The 23,973-nt window shown below is 35.8% G+C and overlaps 1 protein-coding gene and 1 long non-coding RNA gene across 2 annotated transcripts; both read right to left on the reverse strand.

Annotated features, from left to right (window-relative positions):
- Positions 1-9,082: 9,082 nt before the first annotated feature.
- On the reverse strand, positions 9,083-10,190 carry LOC123560504 (uncharacterized). Its single transcript, XM_045352687.2, has 2 exons — positions 10,052-10,190; positions 9,083-9,328 (listed from the first exon to the last, which is right to left on the reverse strand). The coding sequence occupies exons 1-2, from the start codon at positions 10,179-10,181 to the stop codon at positions 9,108-9,110; spliced, it is 351 nt and encodes a 116-aa protein (XP_045208622.2). The 5' UTR covers positions 10,182-10,190; the 3' UTR covers positions 9,083-9,107.
- A 4,870-nt stretch (positions 10,191-15,060) lies between these two features.
- On the reverse strand, positions 15,061-17,203 carry LOC123562877 (uncharacterized). Its single transcript, XR_006688667.2, has 3 exons — positions 17,114-17,203; positions 16,135-16,220; positions 15,061-15,198 (listed from the first exon to the last, which is right to left on the reverse strand). It is a non-coding gene; the product is annotated as an uncharacterized LOC123562877 (long non-coding RNA).
- Positions 17,204-23,973: the final 6,770 nt, after the last annotated feature.

The following is a 23,973-nucleotide window of genomic DNA, read 5'->3' on the forward strand; positions in this document are numbered from 1 at the left end:
TTCCTGACGTGAAATTGAACAATGCATCGCCGATTTAAATGGAGTCGTGCATCCGGCAGACAAAATCCTCACGGCTCTGAATGGATACCAACTGCAAAGTATATTTACATTTGCAGTCAGCACTTCCGTAGTTTTTATTATAAATTTATTTTAATTCATGCCGTAATAATCGCAAGAAATCCGATCCCCTTACAGTTTAAGGACGTGAAAATAAACTGGGTAAATGGGTCTCTCTCTCTCCATTCCAGTCGTTCTGTAGATGGCCTCCAATTATAAAATCTCAATTAATATTTTTTCATAAACCTTTTTGTCTTAAATACATTTCCAGCAATTTCATGTTTGTTTTTTAATAAATAGGCCTATTGTTAGTCAATATTTTTCTTCTTTCACTTAATTCATTTTTGATAAAATTATTTCTAAACACTCCCTGTCAACTCTGGACTAGGTCTAATTTGGCTTTGTGAAATGTGTTACTAGATAATAATTGTAAAGGTTGATTCATTAACATTAACTGTTATTCTATCAACACCTTCAATGTGGGATTTCGTTGTATCATATTGTATCGTTCTCCGTGTTTGTATTATCATGTTCAGTCATGTGTCCACTCGTGCATTTGAACTTGTTTTGTAGATAGAAGACGTTTTCATTGGTCAGTTATCTTCATGCACAAATAACAACTTTTAGCGCGAACTAACAATTGCACGGCCCTCTATTCTTCATTCTTGAGAATCATTGTCCGAGTGAACGCAAGTTACTCTAGAACTATTGTTATACTGTAGTAATTTAATGTCCTTACCTTTGGACAATTTACTATGTCATAAGTGTACCTTTGCTAGTCGATTCTGGTAAGATATTTTCTTTAGTATTTGTTCTTTTTAAATGCAATGATAACTTATTTACCGCGAGAGATCTATTTTGTGAAATCTGTATTTTTCACATTCTGCTATTGTTGTATTGTAATTCGTATTTTCTATGTTCATGATTTTACTGTTTTATGTTGTAGGTTTTTCTCTACACGTACTATACTGGTACTGTCCAATAAATTGAAGAAACCTCAAAATAGTTGTGTTATACAAACTACCTATACTACATACATAATACAAAAATTGTATAATCCATCCATTGTTTTATTTAAAAAATTGAGTTCCAAAATATTTCATTCAAATAGAATCTATTTTTTTAAAGGGACAATATTTTTGGAATATATACAAAAGAAAATAGATATAAAATATAAATGTCACATTCATTTTTAGGATTCTCACACAATGTGTATGTACATAGATATAACTTATATATTACGCAAATGGAATCTTGCCATCCGAAGGGCCGAAGAACTGGCAGTACACAACATGTTACTTCTGCCACCAGAGTTTAGACACGTTAATAAATCGATAATTTCCAGTAAAATTAGAGAAAAAAATGAACAGGGAATAAAAAAAAAACACAAATAAAACTATATTATGATCTATTTTATTGAAAAACAACATCGCCGAAAACTTGACAATACACAACATATGTCACTTCTACCAGACCATTATTGACACGCTAATAAATCAATAATTTCCCGTAAAACTAGAAAAACCTTTCAGGAATACATTATAAATGGACAGGGAAAAATAAAAATTAAGAAAGAAAAATCACAGTGTATAGACTCTCTGTACGCCCAAACGGAAGTCGCCAATAACTAGGCGTTCACTTTCGTTTTTCAAATTTTTGGAAGCTGTCGGTAGTGTGTATTTTCATGTTTTTCTGTGGCTATTTGAAATAAATATTCTTGTTGTATATATTTTTCAATGTATGATAAATGTCTCTACAACAAACTGCCGTTTAACAGACATTAACACATGAAATTAAAACGTATTTTCATTCAAAACCTAGAAGGTCGAAGCAAAAGACGATGTATTCAGGCTAAAATGCCCATTATTTAGGAACTGCGAGTGAAATACGTGTCAGAACCGCTTCTGAATGTTAAATTATAAATTCATGCAAATGAGTTTATACCTACAAATATGAATTTACAATCCTGAATAGTTTAAATATTGTTAAATTCAACATGCATATGAATTATACACTGAACGCCTAGTCGCAAATCTTTATAGAAAAACTGTCCCACTATTCGCCAAAACACTGTACGCCTATTCAATAACGAAATGACGAAGTGTTTGGGCTTGTATGCTCTATACACTGTACTTACTGAATTTATAAATATAAGTTTTGTATTGTATTTTACTTGTGACAGTGAAACAGTATTTACTAGTCTGTTTCACCAACGATGTCCTTGTCTTGGACAGGAAATAGAATCTGTATACGAGTTTCCGTTAACATACGAGAAAAATATGTATTTATTCCGCTCAGAAAAAAATAATTTCAAACACAATGCAGGTTAGAGCTTATTAGTACGCATTTACTGCAACTGAGCCGTGCTAGACTAATTAATTTGATAATTACTTACTAATAAACACTAACCTTTACGAAAAGTGGATTCGAAACTGCAGTAATAACATATAAACTGGTCAGTGACTGTTACGAAAACGAAAGAAATTATAACTATTACCTTTTAAATGTCGGTTGTAATAAAACAAAGTCAAATTATGGAAATATATGAATGAAAAGAAGTTTTGAATAGGCGTTCAGTTTTTCGACTAAGCGTTCAGTCCGGATTTTAGAAATAGCGATTAGTGGGCCAGTAATGTATCGACTAGTGGGACAGTGTAATCGGCATATATGTCTCAGAAAAACACATTTTCCTGAAAACGCATTCGTTACCATAGAGCCATGCTAGTATTTATTAATGCGTAAGATATTTATCTACGAAGTAGCAAAGGTTTCAATTCTTTGCAAAAGCTCAATATACATGTATTTCAAAGAATTGATAGTTTTATTACAAAATCGAACAAATACTCACACCGGATTCGACTTTAAATGAAGTATATTAAGAGTTTTAATAGGCGTGTTTGGTATCTACGTAAACAGTAGCTCTTAAACAATATGTAGATAAAAAATACACTTACTTTATGCGATATTAACGAAATAAACAACGAAAATCCAAGCCATCCGCGACAGCAAAAATTTGTGTTTTGATTTCTGAACGCCTAGTTTTTGACGACTTCCGGTCGGGCGTACAGAGAGTCTATACACTGTGAAAATGTATTATGATATATTTTATTCGAAAACAACATCGCGACCCGTACCGCTACTATAATCGCTACGGGTTGCTACGTGATACTTTCACCTTGCTGTATCTCGGATTTATCGGTTGCTAGGAAGTGACGTCACACCGACCTGATCGATAGGGGCGATTTTATGCTGGCGTTGAACTGTTAAAACTGTGTTATAAATAAACATACAAAAGATAGTTATTATTACATGCTTATTTACGCCAAATGCTCTTTGTGCCTAAGAAGTTAGATTATTTGCCAGGAATCTCCTTTAAAGGGCAGAGGCTAGGGAACCGAACTTATTCGTCCGGAACCGGTTCTCTAGCCAAAGTACCGTGCATAGGCTAGGGAACCGGAATTTTATTTCTATGCATAAAACTGTCGAAATTCTCTTTGTTTCTTTTGGTAAGTATCATGTGCATGTTCTTATCTTAATAAGTTAATTAATTTTACTATTTCAGCAAGCTATGCCCTTTTATTTATTTGTGTTTACTGTGTCTCCAGAAATGTACTCGCCGCATACTGTCCGCCATATTGGAATGATAAAATAAACTAGTACGAATGAATGCGAAATCGTCGGCACTGGGGCCGAAATAAACTTGAAATTTAAACTTGAAAGGTATAAGACAATAAAAGAAACGATTAAAACAAATTAAGTAATTTCTGTTACTTAGTATTGATTACATATCTCTGAACGTGAAATGCCGATATTATTTTTATATTTAAATAATTTAAACATAGTCAAGTTTAAAGCAAAATTTAATAACATTTAAAAACTACGGTGTTCCGATGGGGCCATCGCAGTTTCGCGTTGTCGTCCTAGGGGCGAAATCGCGAAAACGCGATATTTTTACGCGAAAACGCGGTACTTTCACACGAAAACACGAAGCTATAAAGCGAAAACACGAAACAAAAAATATCGCGTTTTCGCACTCTTAATATCGTATTTTCGCATTTTCGCCCTCGATTTGCCATCGTCTTTTCGTGTTTTCGCCTTCGTGGTAAGTAGGGCGAAAACGCGAATACACGATATTGATAGCGCGAAAAACACGATATTTTTGCTTCGTGTTTTCGTGTGAAAGTATCGTGTTTTCGCGTTTTCGCACAAAGGTGAAAACGCGAAAACACGATATTTTTAAAGCGAAAACGCGAAAACACGATATTTTTATATCGTAATTTCGTCTTCCGGTTTGACTTGCGCAAACGCTTGAAAGACATTTCTAGAGACCGTAAATTCCACCCCGATACATTTCAACCCCAACTTACGGTGTTCCTTGGCCATTTCGACCCTTCCTTGGCCATTTTGACCCCTTTTTCTTTTACATTTTCACACTACTGGTAGAAATATAATAACCACCCAAATCGCAATAATTATTAATGAGTTCTATTTCAAAAAAAAAAAAATGTAAATAGCACGTAGGCTTGATTTTCGTAATCAGTTGAGAATAAGGCCAGTGTCTTAAAATGCTCTCTCTATATTTTATCCATACATTGGGTGTCGTTTTGTGTGTCGTTTGTCTGTCAGTCTATGTATCTGTCTTTGTGTCTGCCTGTCTGTCTGTTTATATACTTATGTATGTTTGTATGGCATTTACTACAGATGGAGTCTGCGGTAGTTTGTCCTTGAAATGAACAAATAGCGGGAGCTAAAAGCAGCAAATTTACGTTGTGACAAATGTTGCATGACGATATGCCATGTGCAAGTCTTTAATAAAATTCCGTGGGGCATTATTTGACCAGAGAAGTTCCATATAAGGAAAGTTAAAAAAAATAATGGCAAAAATTGGTAAAAGCGTGTATATATATTTGTATATCTTATGTGATTACTTTTTTAGTGAAAACACATTTGAAATATGACTAATTGTTTTATTGTTCCCGTTTTATTGACCTTCTCGGCCTTTTCAAAATGTGACCGAAAAGAATGTGAACGTGATCTTAAAATAAACATGTATTAAATTTCATTCTATTCATTATTTATTTGGTTGTTGTTTTATTCATTTTTATTGACGTAGTCCTAGCTAGTTCAATCCATTGCTAATCAATTATAAGTTTTAGACACATTTTCAGTTACAAGACAGTGCCTGGGTACCGTTGTAAAATTGCATTTTTTTATAAATAAGTGCCTTTAATTCAGTTAAAAGGTATGGGTATATGCAAATGAACAATTTTAAGCACTAGTTCTGCACAATTTTATTACCGAAAGTTATAAAGTAACTTCCTTGTTCTGAATAACATAAAATATAGCCTAGACCCGTAATATATGATCAAAAATCTATGTATGAATTATTGGTGTTCATGTGTATAATAATTGTAATTGTCACTTTTTATGTAACAGTGTAAATGTTAAGATGTTGACACATGAAATGATTCCAATTATGTTTTAAAATCTGACATGAATTTAGTCGTATATTTCATAACATTTAAAAAAAGCACATAGAAATATACATTTAAGTTGGCCATATATTCCAATTTATATATCATTAATTCCAAACGTTGATAAGCAGTTTTAATAAAATCTACAATGTAGAAAGTTTTATCATTTCAAAAATGTTATATTTTTTTCAGCTACAAGTATTATCGAATATCTGTGGTTTTGCTTTCTATATACATACTTAATGTTTTCTCTGAAAAGGTCACATGTCCTACTGAATAGAACATCTTTATAAATGCTTCTTCTATGTTAAAATAAAAATGTTTGGCTATAAATACATATGCGCTTGTTTCATACCAAATAAATGACACATAATATTATATCCCTGACTGGAAATGTGGATCTATTGTCTGTACAAAAAAGAACCCTCCAAATACCCTAAGATCGCGTCAAATTTGTTAGACTATCCTAATGAACGATTTTGATGTCCAAAGATGAAATCTTTAAAGGGACCACACATTCTAACATGACTCGATCTGATTTAAGAAATAATTTATAGCAAATGAGTGTATTTATGCACGATGGGCGTACGTCGGGTGTAATAATTTCACGAGGGCCCACCGAGTGTAAAAATAGTGTTAAAATACGGCTTTGGCATGAACTATTTCGATGCTAATATGCCTTTAATATAAACACTAGATAAAATATAGTAGCGCTCTTTAAACCATTGACGTCACCGTACGTTAACGTGACATCATTCTAGCGTAAGAGTGTTTCATCCGTATGTTAAGTGATTAACACAGCGAGCACCTGCGTATTATATATAGATCATCGAGGCGTGTCTGCACTTTTAGCTCATAACTATACTGCGGTGTCCCAGAGAGATCCGTTTTTATCAATCAGATGTTCGTCAAAATCCCGTGTCGCACAATAATTTAAAACTTAATGAAACTTGGTCAGAATGATACCCTCAATAGTCAATAGCATCTTGGACGAGTTCGATATTGGGTCATCTGGGCCCAAAAACTATGTCACCAGGTCAAATCAAAGGAAAAGGTTGTTAACAGTGTAGAGATCACAATTTGGTCCAATCTTAATGTAACTTGGTCTGGATATTACCCTTAATAAAACCTTGGACCAGTTCAACATTGGGTCATCTGGGTTCAAAAACTAGGTCACCATGTCAAATCAAAAGAAAACCTAGTTAACACTCTGGAGGCCACATTTGGGACCATTTATTAATGAAACTTATTTTTCAAAATGTGTTTTTAAAGAGTTCAAATCTGGGTCAGATGGGTCAAAAATTTGGTCACTAAGCCAAATTAAAGGAAAAGCAAGTTAAGACCCTTGAGGCCACATTAATGAACATATCGCAATGAAACTTTGTCTGAATATTAATCTTGATAATCTATAGGTGAAGTTTAAATATGAGTCATTTGAGGTCAAAAACTAGGTCACCAGATAAAATTATAGGAAAAGCCTGTTAACTCTCCATCGGCCATAAACATGGCAATGGGCCAATTCGTTTCACTCAACCCGGGGCACGCCGGTCACGTGGGCGGCAAGAAAAAAATCTCGCCGGTTTATTAATAAAACGAACGTTTCGGCGTTCGCCAGCCACGAGAGCTGCAAAAACAAACAAAAAACAAAATAAATAAATTTCCAATTTATTATGATTTTCTCTTGCGGCCTTTTCCAAATAAGTTAGCAAATAGTTCTTGCAGCATGTTTCTACATTTACTGGTACTAACCCAAATATTCAAATGTTTACTCGATTTTGTATCGCGAAAATATATGATTTGCCGGTTAGCCTATCTCGCAAGACCGGCGCACATCGGCGTACGCCGGATAGACCCGGGCAGAGCTGGCAAGCCAAACGAACGCCTAGCCGGCTGTACGCGGCGAAACGGCGTACGCCGCAAAAGTGAAACGAATTGACCCAATATCTCTAATGCCTACCCACAACTACCTGCTGTGATTTGATAATCATTTCTCATACATTTATACTTACCAAATAACACACAGCTTTCGATATAAATGTCGGAATTTGCCGATCATACTGAAACAAAGACGAGGTACAACTCACGCCATTTTTAAAACAACGGAAGTGGATTGAGCAAGACCTAGCAATGAAAACGACCAAATCGGCAAGGACAGATTCCCGGCGAGTGTGCGTTATCACTATCAAATGTAAATTATTTCTAACATGAGAAATAGAGGTAAATCTTAACAAATAGTAAACACAATGGTTGTACTATTCGCGCACGGTATTTGTAATGATAACATATTTATGTTATTACTGAGGAAGGGGGGATCGGGTATTCGAGACAAAATAGTTGTACTACTTATGAATTTTGTTAACTGATTTACCATGAAGTAAACTCTGAATTACTTTGAAAATCTTCTTGTACAAAACCACATGGCCTAGGGCTTTGATATTTAGTATGTAGCATCATCTAGTGGTCCTCTACCAAAATTGTTCAAATTCAAATATAGCCCCGACCCGGGGTTCCAAGTTTTACATAGACTTATATAGGAAAAAAAATTATTTAAAAATCTTCTGGTCTGAAACCACAACACTTAGACCTTTGATATTTGGTTTGTAACATTGTCTTATGGTCCTCAACCAAACTTGTTCAAATTGTACCCCTTGGGTGAAAAAAGGGGTCCCAAGTTTTATCTAGACTAGCTTTAAAAATCTTCTAATGTCTGAAACCATACGACCTAGGCTTTTGATATTTGGTATAATGCATTGTCTAGTAGTCCTCTACCAAAATTGTTCAAATTATGCCCCTGGGGTTAAAAGAGGTCCCGCCCTGGGGTCAATTAGTTATTATGTGAGTTATATAGGAAAAATACTTTAAAAAATCATCTGATCCTATTTCCAAGACTGTTTAATTATAATTAACTGATGACCCCAAGTAATATGATGTCACTTGACTGTGACCTTGACCTACTTTCTTGTTTTTTAAGATACAGCCTTGAAATTTTTATGACATACTCCGTTTTGCACACAAATTGTAAAACTGAATTTTATTGAGCATGAATGTGACTTACTGACTTTCTTAATATTTTATCATCATTTTGACATTTGAAACATGTAGCTCATATTACTCAGGTGAGCGATCCAGTTGTTGATAGATTTCATCTATCATTTACAAAACTATTAATTGGTTGTTTTGAAGGGAATACAGATCTATGATACACAAATTGTTGCTTTTTTCTAGCTTGCTTTGTAGGCTCCTACGTAGCACCAAAAAGTCACTTTAATGTTGGGCCTATTTCGCTGTTTGCTTCAAAAGAAACAGTTAGCCAGAAATCACAACAACAGATGTTGCTCAGAATACTTTTCAACTTTCACTATTTCCAACGATTTCCTAGAGAGAACATGTCAATTGTCGTATAAAAAAGAACATGGAAGTTGAGACTTTATACTTCATGGAGGAACAAGGAATTGAATTGAATTTATAAAACTATAACAAATCAACATCTTTATTTTTACTTTTAAGTAAAGGACAAGACCGACGAAACTGCCCCACTCTTAGTAAATCTTTAGAACGAATGCCTTTAATGGAATGTCATTTCTGCTCAAGCAGTTCGTGAAGTTTGCTTATTAGCCAGGTAAGCAAGTCGATGGCTTCAGCTGATGTATCCGGCATACGCATTCCATCCAGTTCCATCATTTGAAGAAATCTTCCTTCTAGTTCTTCGTCTATTCCAGTGCTAGATGGAACGTCGCAGTTATCACCCAGGCACTCGCAGTCTGCCTCATCAACTGGGTATTTGTAGTCATAAGTTCCTGTACGGTTGAAAAAAATAGGTGGATAGCATTAAAGGTTACTAGCATTAAAGTAAGGTCAACAACGGTAATTAGGTTTTTCAACACAGGACCATCAAGTGGCATAATTTACATTCACTCTGCTGTCACAATTCTGTGCACATAAGTAATGTCAGTGTTCCATTTTAACGAACATGACATTCCCTTCAACTTCAGTTTATTTTACCCATGTATTTCAGTTTCAATACGGAGGTACGAATTAGAATATAATACGTTACGATCTCTAGGGAAAGGTAATCTTAACGATAGGCGGTCAACTTCGTTTGAACACGGAACAGTTTCTAGAGTCATTTTAATATGGTTGGCAATGTAAAAGACCAAAACAAACTGACCATCAAGGTTTCGAATCCCATCCGACGTGTTGATTTTTATAGAACAACTAACTCCACTTTAATTGCAGTTAAATACTGACATCTGTTTTGCATGTTTTTATCAAAATCATTGACGTCTGAAGTCGCATCTATTCCACAGTCTATTCACTTTTCTTGCTATACTTATTGTATGTACGCAACTTTTGTTGGGTCATTGTTAAGCTACCTTGACCTATTCCTGCAGAGTTGACACGGGTATACATTTTTACACCACAATTACAAGAGCAGAATAAATACTTAAAAAGTTCGTTTTTGTTCCCTTTTCACTCAGTAAAAGGTTTATTGTGGCAAGACCATAATTAAATTCGTTTACCATATAATTCTGGATACAAATATAAAATGTCTGGCTTTCCACAAGGTGTTCCTTCCCGTGTCTGCCTCCTTATATAATGTGTATTCCACTCTGCCCGTATTAAGTCCAATTCATGCTGAATAAGTTGCATAAAACAGAACCTGACGCAACTTCTGCAACAAGAAACAAACACGATAAAAATTATAACTGAGAAAAAGTAATACAAAAAGTAAAACTGGCAATTGTTTTGCAGCGCGACCATATATTGTCCACATAATATGACATAAGGCTATCAAAACATACATTTACAAAATAAGTTTTCTGTTCCATAAACCCTTTTTCTAAGCATGCTCGGATCCAGTGGCACCCACCGCAGTCGACTGTCCAGCGACCATATATTCTTTCAACATAGAGCAACTGAGGAATATGTTAGCAAATATCTAAGGTACTAAGTAACAATCAAGGTACATAGTGACTTTTAGAGATTATTGTGAGTGCCGATTTGTGGGGAAGACACGTTTTTGACAACACTTTCTTTATCTAAAACATTGGAACATAGATAAATTATAACTCGAACATTTAGCTGTTAGCCTATGTATCACATATGCCATGTGTGTCGATATGTATTTGAAACGGCATGTATCGATATTATATCGATCTTCTGTGTTTCGACATCCTTAGTAAGAAACGGTCATTTATGACAATTTAAGGAACATATAACTATGAAAATAAAGAGCATGACCAGAGAAATACAGAAGATGCAAAAATTTATATCGTGAATTCTATAAATGTAATTACAATAAATATGTCTGAGGAAGGAGCTCAATATGAATATTTCAGGGGCAAATAATTCCGCTAGGCTGGACAAACATTTCAAGATGCGCAAGTTCACATCCTGATGAATATAAATGAAAGGTTTCATGATTCTACAACAGAACTTTTTTATCTAGGACTGGTGTGTTAAAATCACAAAATGGGCAGGCTTTTTGCTATTTCAAGGACAATAACTCTGCTTATAAACATAAGGTGTCGCCTGACGAAATTAGGTATGCGAGTCCTCATAATGACTAAACATCGTGATTCTACAACTGATATGATTTACTGTAGGGATGGGCGCACCCTAGTGCGTCGCCAACTTTCATGTGGTTTATCTTAAACATATACATTTTACAACGACTGCAAAGCAAACTTTCACAAGTTGGCACCGGTATTACAGGCGATTGTTGTCTTAAGAAGTGGGAGAAACAGGATGGCTCAGAGAAACCCATCGTTCTGGAATATGTAAAAACAACCAAAATCACATACACCCAGAACAGGAGTAGAACCTAACACGGATTCAGAACTAACCACTTCACCACTGCCCTAAGCAGACATTTAATATTAAAAATAGGTAAGATAATAATCAATGGGAACCGACAATGTTTAAAACAAGAGCTGCCGGAGGTCAGCAACGCTTGACTATTCAACAGCCTTGTCAACAGAAACACGTCGAAAAAGGAGCATAATTCTGTAAAACTGCATAACAGTGTTATGGAACCTGTTCACCGCATGTTAGATCATCACAATGAACAAATGTGTGAAGTTTCAAGCCATTCCCATTAGCGAGTAATAACAAACCAATTTACATATAAACTTAACAAAGTCGGGACTCCGACGACGAAGCATGTGCCAATCCAATAGACCAACTTATTCTTTGAATAGTGGAGCTACTAATCTTCAACCTTATAACAATAACTTACACATGAATACCATCTGCTGTTGCGAAAATCCCTTGCTCTTCCATTTGACAAAATTTATCTTTCCATGCCGCTATGCATCTTTGATGTAACTGTCGCCACCAACACTCTATCCTATAAAAATAAGGAAACAATAATGTGTATGCAAATTTAAACTTGGAGTCGCCAAATCTTTTCAATCACTGTTTATACCGATTTATTTGTTTGCTGGTTTGAATGGGGTTTTACTTAACGCCGCTTTCAGCATATCGCTAATCAGTTTACCAGTACTAGTTGCTGAATTATTCAAGTACCTGACAAGTTTCTTTTCACAGGAATTATTTTAGGTTATCTCACGCATTTCAAAAGAACCCTTGCAAACGCAAGGCATGATATCAAAACCACCCGCCTGCTGGAATCTTCAGTTTCAATGATTTCAATTGTTAAAGCCCATTAAGTCGGCTCTTACGATGCGCGCACGGCTTCAAGGTGGTTGCAGTTCTGTTCATTTTTCAATTAAAGGAGCCCAAAACCACAAGGGTTATACCAGTTTGTGTAGCGATCTTACAAGTACTTGGACAAGGATATATTATATGAATAAAACAAGATGTGTGCGGAAAACACTATTCCCCCTCAAGCAACCTTTTCGTTAAACAGTTATGTTTTATGGGTCAGATTAAAGTTTCACTATCTGGGGTCACGGTGACCTTTACCTTTAACCTAGTAAAGGGTCAAGGCAGTTGTCGGATGTGGAGATCAACAAGGTTCATCTACATATGAAGTTTGAATACCCTAGGTGGAAGCGTTTTCATTTTATGAGCAATGTGAAAATTTTGTGACACAGACGGACTGGCGGAATGACAGAACCAAAACAATATGCCCCCGATCATTCGATCCGGGGAGAGGGTGTTAAAAGTATTGTGACGCAAATTCAAAGAACAATAACGTATTGCATTCTGACACTTTTACTTACCTGGTTTGTATGCGAGCTACCGACGATAACACTTCGTTCACCAGCCATATCGTCACCATGATACCATCTGAATGTTTTTTGCATATCCTCCACAACAACATTTTCCGTACCCGCATCCATCCTGATACACCGTGGAACCCCTTATATAATAAACGTTAAAAAGAATTCACAACTATTGGCTGTATCTATACTTTATAACGCGGAATGTTCAAGTAACCTACACTGATATCCAAGGCTTGATTTTGGTATAGTTTTCTGGTCCTTAGGGATCATTGATCTCAACACACAGAGTTAGTACAATACAGTTAGTAGAATCTGTAAAGTAAATCAAAGCCTTGAAATGTGTGATGGTTGCGGGGTTTTGGTAGATCTATTTTCTGTTTAAATGCCAGTCTATGAATATACATGAATGAGAAACAAATGCAAATTTAATATGCCCCATATCAAGGACGAACTCTGCCTGACCCAGATTGTGTTGTAACCACGGGCTGGAATACCTTATCATTGATAGATCTTATATAATCTAAATGGTAAGTGTGAATGGATACAGGTTGAATAAGAACTGCTTGTTCATTGATGATTCATCCGCAGTGTTCATGAAATGGGACTATTTTGTGCACATTGTCAGAAATACGCTTTAAATTTGTTAACGGGATAAACCCGGTATATTCAAAGTTGAACTACTTTTTACTAGGCATCAGTACTTGTCACAAGAAGCTGTGCATTGTCACACCCTATATGGCTCCCTTCGGATACAGCTCCTCGGGGAATAATTACACAAAAACACCGTGAAGCTATATACGGAACAAAGCTACAGGTGTTCCGTTTATAGCTCTTGTTTTAGCAAGGAAGCTATATACGAAACGGTGCTCCGAATATAACTCCCTGCGGAGCTATATCCGAAGGGAGCTTTAAGGGTGTGACAGTGCATACATGTATAACATACATGCAGTAAGCAATAACCGCGCACAGTACAGAAATAACCTTACACCATATCACAGTGAAAATGATTGGTCATTACTATTGTAATTAGTAACTTGCTCACCTCTTATTTCTTTTACGAACTCTAGAAAATAAGCAGCAATGATATTCGGATTATTATTGGAATGTGCAACTTTCAGCCAAAGAATCCGTCTCGGAAAGCTGAAAAAGGATATTAACTGAGTAGAACTATATTAAAAAGTATCAGACATACGTGTATTCTAAACATGAGTTTCTTGCGGTTTATTGTATTTACATGTATTTCAAAACTGAACCCATTTTTATAAGGCCTAAATATTCTTTGTGTCTGGTAACATCCTCAAACGGAAATTATTTATAATTATTTTTTTTAGGACTAAGTGATACTATTCAGATTTTTTGTTGTCCAAAAATAAATACAAATAAGGGGGTCACGCACTTGATTTCTAATATCACTGACAATGTTTAAAGCATAAAAAGTGCAATTCTGCAACCTTTTTTCTCAAAAGTTAAAAACAATATTGCCAAAGTTTAGGGTAGGTAAGGAAACAGGAAACAAAAAAATATTCATGGAAAACTTGAACTTGTTTGGCATCTATGATTCTAAGGAAATCAATTTACGATATTAATTTAATTACATTTAATATGCCTAGTCTAATACATTTAATTATTATCATCAATGAAAACTTGTCTGTATTTAGTTTGAATCCTACTTGCGTTGGCGTTTACATGAAAACATTAAGGATATTTCTCGACATATTTTTCTGCACGTTTTTGAAAGATTTAGAATTATCATTGCAGGTAGCTCAATGATAGATTTGAAAAACAAAAGCTTAACTTTCGAAAACAAATGCATAAAACGTGCATTTTCAGCATTACTTCAGTTATTCTTCAAAATGTGTAAACTAGTACTCACAAGTTTACAATAAAGGTGGTTTTAAAAGGTTTTAGTCACCATTTCAATAATCAATTTATCGGACATACAATCAAAAACTATAGCAACTGAACAATAAAAAGGGGAAAATGTTCATAGAGTTTATGTAAAATTATCAGTTATATAAATAATAAAATGTATAAATTGATAACAATTAGCATTTAATACATTCATTTGATCAAAGTGTATCCTCGCTATTAAGACAACATCTGCTCTCTCAAAACATGGCCTAAACAGTAAGCTGGTTCAATTTATTTCTTATTTGGGCTGAAAATGTTTCAGTTAATCAAAACATATTGGTCCTAATTCAAAGATGGTCTTAAAGGATTTTGCTGTTAAAAGACAGATATCGGCCAAAGTTATAGACTAACAATGACAGTTAACTGACAATGAAATGACTTGAAAAACTCATACCCACAAATGGCTCCGTGGATTCCAAACCCATACTTTTATCTTGTCGTAACCGTCAATGTGAATTAGAAAATTCGGACCTCTGTTAAAGTATTCTCTTCTTAAAAGCCTGTTTGACAGTCTGGCCTGAACACCTTCGGGATCTATGATGTTTTGATATTGCAGTACCTTATGTCTAAAATATTTGGTTTAAACATATTTATTCATCTATAATGTATCGCATAGTAATTACAATTATACAGTTTTGCACTTAGTATATCTAAACTTTTTGAATAACGATATCATAAATATTAGTAGTGGGTGTCCCAGAATAAAATTCCACTTCACAATGATATTAACTTTGCTAAAATAAATTTCAAATACTAGTATGCATGACTGGTCAAAAAAGAAAGGCTTTTTAGATTTACAGTATTATGGTAATAAATATGGATGAAATCATTATTAAAACAGTGCATTCCGGTCCTTTTCTCATATTCTTTATCTCACGTATTGTCTTTTATGAGGTTTAACGTAGTTTATCTATTAGTAAGTACTAGTACGTATCATAATTTATTCTAAGATTGTCTTTTCGTATATATTGATGAACAGTTTGTAATATATTCTAAACAAACTCACTAAAGAAAAAGTTGAAAGAAAAATGGGGTTGAAAAAAAAACCAGAACATAAATATAGTTTCATTAATGGCGTCATTATAAGATAGTGTGATACTTGATGATATAATTCTGTTTGTATAGTTGTAAAACTTACATCCATTTCCTTTCATTTGAGACCAATCATGCTTATCTGTAATTTATTTTTAAGTGGATATGTATTCTGGGACACACTGTATAACCAACACAATCACAATTTTCATGACAAGTAATAAGAAAATATTTAGTACTTTCACTCATTAGTAACATCACTCCAAAAGACACTTTAACGGAAACAAATAGCTAGAGTTCTAGATAACGAGTTTCACTGACAACAAATGTGAAATAATAAACTGATGCAACCTTCTGGCGCATTTAAGATATAAATATAGCATGTTAAGTATGTTAAGCAGAAATTTGAAAATGCCAATAACTAAGTCACAATGTTTCAGTGTTACATGGTACAGAGCAGCAATACAAACCTCCCTAACATTATTCCATACTTTGTTCGCAACCTACTAGCCATGGCCCGACAACCGAGATTTCCACCTGTACCCTGAACTTCAGCCTGAATGATACAGGTTAAAAAGAATTTCTCGAGTCTCTATGCCATCTTAATGGACAGTTGCAGTGTTAGTACTGATTATCACAAGTTTGGATAACGATAGCGAATTTGCGCCAAAAATCAAAACGGTATCTGTTCACCTCGGACCTCATTGGCCAGCGAATAGATATTTTAATTGGCATCAGATTGGTAATCAATGGCAATATGCTCTCGCAACATGTGCCCATTTGGCTTCAACATTTAACCAATCAGAGATGTGGGCACACTTTGGCTTCTATACAAAAGGGTAAAATAACCTAGACAGACGTTACATATAAACCCGATCATCATCGTCAATCCTTCAGTCAACATCCAGGGCAGTCAACAGATTAAATAGTTATCTACATGGTAACTACTAGCTAGCTAGAAACCTTACTAAGAGGAATAAACAAGCCCAACAAACGACCTTGTAGCTTTCAAAAATCTTTATCGACCAGACAAACTAACAACAACATCTATTCATTGCGCTAGTCTCAGGTCATCGCATATCTCGAAGTTGCTATATATGCCAGTACGTTATATTCCTATTGTGATACATTTCAACGTTTCATATCTCAGACGTAATTGTGATACAAAACGTTTCGTATCTCACACGTAAAATTGACAGGAATAGAGCCATATTACTCTGGGTCTATCTTTTGTTTTGTACTGAGCTGCTTGTCTCGTAACACATACATTTGGAGCTATATCTCTATCAGAACACCAATGGGATACCAACTCTAAAGAAGGTCTTTTTCAGCTATCTCAGGAATATTCATATATCGTGTATCATTATCAGTCAGTTCCTTGCATCTCAAGCAACAAGACGTAAATTCCTATTTAAAAATTTGTGAAAATGAACTGATATAGATATTTACCAAAATAGCTGCTTGAACGACAGCACGATTCCAGTTTGGCCGCCTCTTTAGACCAAGTCTTTTACAATGCCGTTTAAGTTGCCGATAGCTGGAATAATAAAAGTATGTCAATGCGCAGCGCTAGTAAAAACATCAACAAACAGGCGAATAGAGTATGATAATACATAGTGTGGGTTTGATCTCACGATCTTTAATTCCGTTACTGACGAGTCGAGTTATTTTCATGGTATACCGACGTTTATTTTACAGTAATGTCAGCAATGACACCAAATGCAACAACTGCATGATTTGTGTGTGTGTGTGTGTGTGTGTGTGTGTGTGTTAGAGGGGGGTGGGGGTGGGGGGTGGAGACACTATGTTCCAGATTGACTTGCTATTCTAGGTGAAAACAGAAATGAGACCAAAGCCAACGGAAACATCCCTGTACATGAGTTTTCATGTAACAACCATAACGGTAACATCTGCACTAAAGGTAACACCATGCACCAAGAGTAACAATTTTTGACACCCTAAGCAACCTGCACTTAAGATAACTTTGTCAGTGACACCAAAGGCAACAATCTCCGACACCAATTATGACATATTTCACACATGTACTGAAGGTAACGGGTATCAGCACTAAGGGTAACTGGCACTTACCGCAACAACTACAGTTATTGCTACCATCACGTGTAAAAACCTCACCACCAAGTCTTTGCGTTGTCTTACCCGTGTATGCGGTTGTTTCGGGTCTGGGATGGTGATATGCCTAATGTCTGTGACTTCCCTGTTGCGGACCGTTTTCGTTGTACCTTCAAGGTTCATACCCGACAGACCCATAATATTTATATACGGAGTTGTTCAGAATAAGTAGAAAATACTTTCTATAGAGGTCACCTTGTTTGGTAATAGGTATTTAGTCTTACGAAACATGTACTTCAACTGTCCGCATTATATTTTGTACAAAATATCACACTTCTTTTTCAAACATATTTTTTCTCTAAGTTTGTTCTTGTTATGTGTCTTACATAATTATCAAGGTACACCGGGAAATAAAAAATAGTTTACTCTTATATTTGTTGAAATACTTCAGTTTTTGTCAATTTGACAGCTCTACTTTCACTTTCATTTTGCAATGTTTGCATTTTATATGTACATGGTTTGTAACACTTTCAACTCCTGGAGTACCTGGACAAATATGTTAGAAGCACAATGATAATAGAAGTAATGACAAAATACTTTTGAAAAAGAAGTTTGATGTGTTGTCCGTGGGAATACCGGTATCTTAAAAGTTTCTTCTGCTTATTATGAACAATTTGGTGTATTCTTTATGATAGACCAAGGCCTATGTGACGTAAACAACTAAAACAAAAATTAACATGAACCGTAAATGTATACAACATGTAAACAACTTACAAAGTACGTGATATATGCATGTAGTTCAATCACACCTTGATCACCTAGACGTATAACTTACCTAAGAATAACCTTTTGATTAATTTCTAGCAAGGTCAGTGTTTCAGTTAATGAAAAACCGGCTGAAAAATAATCTCGGACATGTGAGTCTACTTCGTTTTCCATGTTTACGCATGCAAAACCGGAAGGCTAAAGTGCGATGATTAAAATATCATGTTTTCGTATTTTCGCCTTCGCGGTCAGCAGGGCGAAAACGCGAAAACGCGATACTTTCACACGAAAACACGAAGTAAAAATATCGCGTTTTCGCGCTATCAATATCGTGTTTTCGCGTTTTCGCCCTACTAACCACGAAGGCGAAAACACGAAAAGACGATGTTAGATCAAGGGCGATAACGCGAAAACACGATATCAACAACGCGAAAACGCGATATTTTTTCTTCGTGTTTTCGTGTGAAAGTATCGCGTTTTCGCGTAAAAATATCGCGTTTTCGCGATTTCGCCCCTAGGACGACAACACGAAACTGCGATGGCCCCAACGGAACACCGTAAAAAACTGCAAAGTAGTTTTCACGCATTCATTCGTACTGGTTTATATCATTCCAATACGGCAAACACGGTATATATGCGGCGTGTACACTTTTGGAGACAGTAAACGCAGACAAATTTAAGGGCATGGTAAAATTAATTAATATAATAATATGCATGACACTTACCAAGAAACAAAGTGGATTTCGGTAGCATTATGCATAGAAATAAAATTCCGGTTCCCTAGCCTATGCACGGTATTTTGCTTAGACACTCTTCTCTAGCCACTGCCTTTTAAAGGGTCTTAAAATATCTTGTCCAATGAATAATAATAGGGTTTGATATTATATCTTACAACCTAGAAAGTTTTATTATTTCTTTAAAGGGGGTTTCAAGACCAATAATGTTTTGAAAACATCGAATGCTTTTTCAGATATCAATATCACCACCACACTGGCCATAGCTTTCGCAGAAGCGGTGGTTCCAACGCCGCGGCGGTGGAGGATTCGTCGTAGAAGCGGTGGATAAATATGACCGGCTGACTACATTACGGTATGTTTTCTAATGAGTTTTCCCATATTTATTCACGTTTGAATGAAAACAACCAGTGAGACAGCTTACAGCATGGTTTGATCTGCAGAGGGCGTTTGACAAAGTCTGGACTGATGGACACCTCGTCAAGCTGATGAGGACTGGAGTAGGAGGTCACATGCTGAGGTGGATTAAGTCATACCTCCACAACAGGAGAGCAAGAGTCAGTTTAGAACATGCCAGCAGTAGGAAGTTCCTGTTGCGTCATGGTGTCCCACAAGGCGGAGTCTTATCCCCTACACTCTTCTTGCTTTTCATCAATGATCTGGTGTCTGAGCTACCGAAAGGAGTTAAGGCTGCTCTCTACGCTGACGATCTGGTGTTATGGTGTAAGGAAGAACATGCCACTACAGCCACATACAGGATGCAAGAAGCCATCAACAAGCTTTCAGCTTGGGCTGAAGATTGGTGTGTATCGATCAATACAGAGAAATCGTCCACCACACTATTCTCCCTGTCGTCAAAGCCTCCGGAATCATGGACTCATGTCTATACAGACGGATCAGCCACATGCGCCGTCAAAGATGGAGGAGCAGGTGTTTTCATTCAATACCCATCTGGCAAGAGAGAAACACTACATGCAGCCACAGGAAAACACTGCAGCAATTACAAGGCAGAGACTGAAGCACTCATGAAGGCCGTCTCAATGGTTGAAGACTCGGCAGAAGAAAGCTTCTCAGTTGTCTTTCTCACAGATGCACTGTCTGTCATGGAAGCTCTGATCAACAATAAAGCTCCGCAGCTAGCCAGGAGAATACAGAGCCTGAGTATAACCTGCAAAGTAGCACTTCAGTGGTTTCCATCCCATTGTGGACTTGCAGGCAATGAAGAGGCAGGCAAACAGAGATGTAAAAGGCATGACCAGGAGCGAGCTGCGACTTGGCCGATAGATACCTCAATCCACCAGAAACTGTATGGAGGCATTGAGGATCTGCGGCAAACCACAAGTTTCATCGAGGCTACTGGTCTGACAGTGTAGTCGCGAACGACAAGAAGAAAGAAGAAGAACCAGTGAGACAGGAGCCCACATGTGTACTCTTCCAGCCACAAACACTTGTTCAGTGCAATCAGTAGTGTATTATTACTAAACATTCGGTTTCTATTGCTGTCTAATGTCAAAGTGATTTCATGTATCTACCCCAATCAAAATCTCGGGAAAAGTGCTGTTTAGTTAAGTTAAAAGTCCATAACGAACATTAAAGAAACGAGATACACCGCAATGCGTTGCAATTGTACCCACCGCCACTGCGTGGGAATCACATTTTGGTTGATTATCTTATATGCCTGCAATAAAAATTCACCGATTACTAAGAAATAATTTTTGCTTAACAGTGTCATATTTACGATTTGATGCAAACTTGCTGAGGAGTCGCTTTGTACAATATTTTACGATTTTTTATGGAAATTCTACAAAAACGGCAGCCCTTTGTTAAACTGTACAGAAGTGTTTAAATTAATGACAAAGAATTGCACTGAACATGTGTTTGTGGCTGGAAGAGTACACATATGGGCTCCTGTCTCACTGGTTGTTTTCATTCAAACGTGAATAAATATGGGCAAACTCATTAGAAAACTTACCGTAATGTAGTCAGCCGGCCATATTTATCCACCGCTTGTGCGACGAATCCTCCACCGCCGTGGCGTTGGAACCACCGCTTCTGTGAAAGCTATGGCCAGTATTTAACATTGCCTGTGTTTACGCAATTGTCTGCAAAAACATTTCATTTTGAGTTCAATCATCGATGTTCACGTAGGCTTTCACACCTATGTGAGAAACACACAGTTACAGTCTCCTTTGTTTGATAGGAAAATAAATCGGTTCGTATTTTAAACACCGCGAATGTCATGTTTGTTGTTATATTTGTTTCGACACAATTTACTGCGTTATAGTCTCATTATTGTTGAAGTATTTTTGATGATACTTTTTGTTTTGTCAATAAATCTATAACACAGTTATTACCCTAAAGGGTATCTAATGTTCAAAGACTCTATAGTTTTCACTCAGTTTTATTAAAACTGAGTGAAAACTATAGAATAAATAAATCTATAGTTTTGTTTTTCGTTGTTCTTTTATATTGAAATTATGAAATGAAAATGTGCTGTTCTGACAGGTTGTATTGGTCGAGTTTATTGTATAAGTTGTACTTTCACGAGCCCGATATTCGTTTTTGCTGATATCTTTTTAGTTTCTAACGTGACGCTTTTGAACTTATGAAATTTTATACACATCGAGGGCTAAGCGCGAAACTGTTGTAACTGTATACAAATAAAAGACAAGATGCAATAGTTTTGCACTCAGCCCTCGTCATTTAGGGCATTACGGGTCTATCCGAATCATGGCAAAAGTGAAACGATAATCTGTTATCTCGTTACTCTATTTCTAAGCTTTTGTTGTTGGAATCAGCGAAATTAACTACTATTATGACTGTCACTAGTACAGACATGGAATGCTGTAGGATGCGCATAGGGACACTAAGTAACTCGCTCACGTTGTTTATGGTTATTTAGAGTTATCTAAAACATTTGTCTTAAACTGACATGCGAGATAATTATTCTGACTATAATCCCATAACGTCAAAACATTTGGGTAACTCATCCTAAAACAATTTCTAAACGAATATTAAAAATGAGTATTGCGTATGTTTGACATTTACTTATTTCGGGATTTCAGTCTGTTGTTGTTTTTTTTTCTAATACCAGCTAGATTATGAGTATCTGAAGATTTTTACAATAGTGTCCGATATTAAACACGATTAGCCTTATATCAATTGGACACACAGTAGTAGATAATTAATTTTTGAAAAATTTGCTCAAAAGTTTTGTCTTTCCAGCTTTGACAAAATAATGGTGTTATCGAACGATTTGTGGTTTGTTTTTTGTTTTAAAATAAAATGTTTTGTTAAAAAAATGTTTCGATACGTTTTTGTATTTTTGTGATTTTTAAACAATATGAAATTGTAATCAGACCTTATTGTAATTTATTTCTGCATGACAATCACGATATAGTTGTCTAAATGTATTGTGAATTTAAGAAATGTATCCTGGGTAACATACAAGACTCGGTAAAGTAACTTGGGTAAAATATTGGCAAAAACTAGTGTTGTGTTTGAAGATTTGTTAAGTGTATACATTTTTTACAATAACAGGTAAGATCGTTTAATTCTGGAACAATAGACACCAGTCTGCATGAGACATGCCTCTGTTCGTCACTAACGCTAGCTACTCGTTATTGCAGACCTTGAAATGCTTCAGTTCTTTCAGGGTTCTGCATATAATTTTAGATTATATAGCAGTACTTCAGTCAAAAAGTGTATAGTCGAAAAAGTCCCTAATAAATAGATCATAGTTTTTTTCCCATTATTAGCGCATTTATGCATAAACCGGGTATTTTACTCGTGGAATGTATTTTACATAAAAAAAGATACTTTTCATGCTTATATTCGCATGTTTTCGAGCTGTTTACTTGAAAATGAAATTAGGGTGTTTATTATGTGGGTCGTTTCCGGAGGTACGGCAATATGAGGGTACCTGACTTCAGTTGACTTATATTTCAGTGCATACTATTCAATACCCCTTTTTCTTTTCTTTCGTTGTCTTGTAGAAAATAGGTCGATGACGGAATGAAAATCTAAAAACTGTATCAAAATGGATCTGAAGTAGCCGATTTCTACATGAAACAAAGAACAATTTCTTTTATTGGTATATAATCAGTATAACCTTGAAAGACGTACGTTGGTACTATTTGTCAATTTTCATTGTCAAACAAGGGGTTTACAATAAAGTAATGATCATGCCGTTGCTGATGGTTTGAGTTAAGTAGCTTCAGATGTTTTAATTAAAATAGTATGTGCACAGAGAACTGTTCTCCAAATGTTGCATTTTATACAAGACATCACTGACATCGAAATATCATTTTAGACACGTTCATACAACTTGCAGCACCGACTCATCTGTAGTGAAAATCAAACGTCACTCAAGCTAATCCAACTGTCCCTAAACTGTTTTAAAGATTTTTGGTTAGAAATCTATTTCTTGGCTGACTTTTAGTAAGCTGTCAACGTCAGAACAGCTGCAGATATCAAATATCAGCAATAGTCAAAGATAATAATTTGAGCCGCACCATGAGAAAACCAACATAGTGCGTTTGCGACCAGCATGGATCCAGACCAGCCTGCGCATCCGCACAGTCTGGTCAGGATCCATGCTGTTCACTTTCAAAGCCTATTGCAATTAGAGATACCGTTAGCGAACAGCATGGATCCTGACCAGACTGTGTTCCATGCTGGTCGCAAACGCACTATGTTGGTTTTTTCATGGTGCGGCTCATATCAAATAAGAACCCATGG

Source organism: Mercenaria mercenaria, chromosome 2, assembly GCF_021730395.1.
Source record: "Mercenaria mercenaria strain notata chromosome 2, MADL_Memer_1, whole genome shotgun sequence".
Taxonomy (NCBI): domain Eukaryota; kingdom Metazoa; phylum Mollusca; class Bivalvia; order Venerida; family Veneridae; genus Mercenaria; species Mercenaria mercenaria.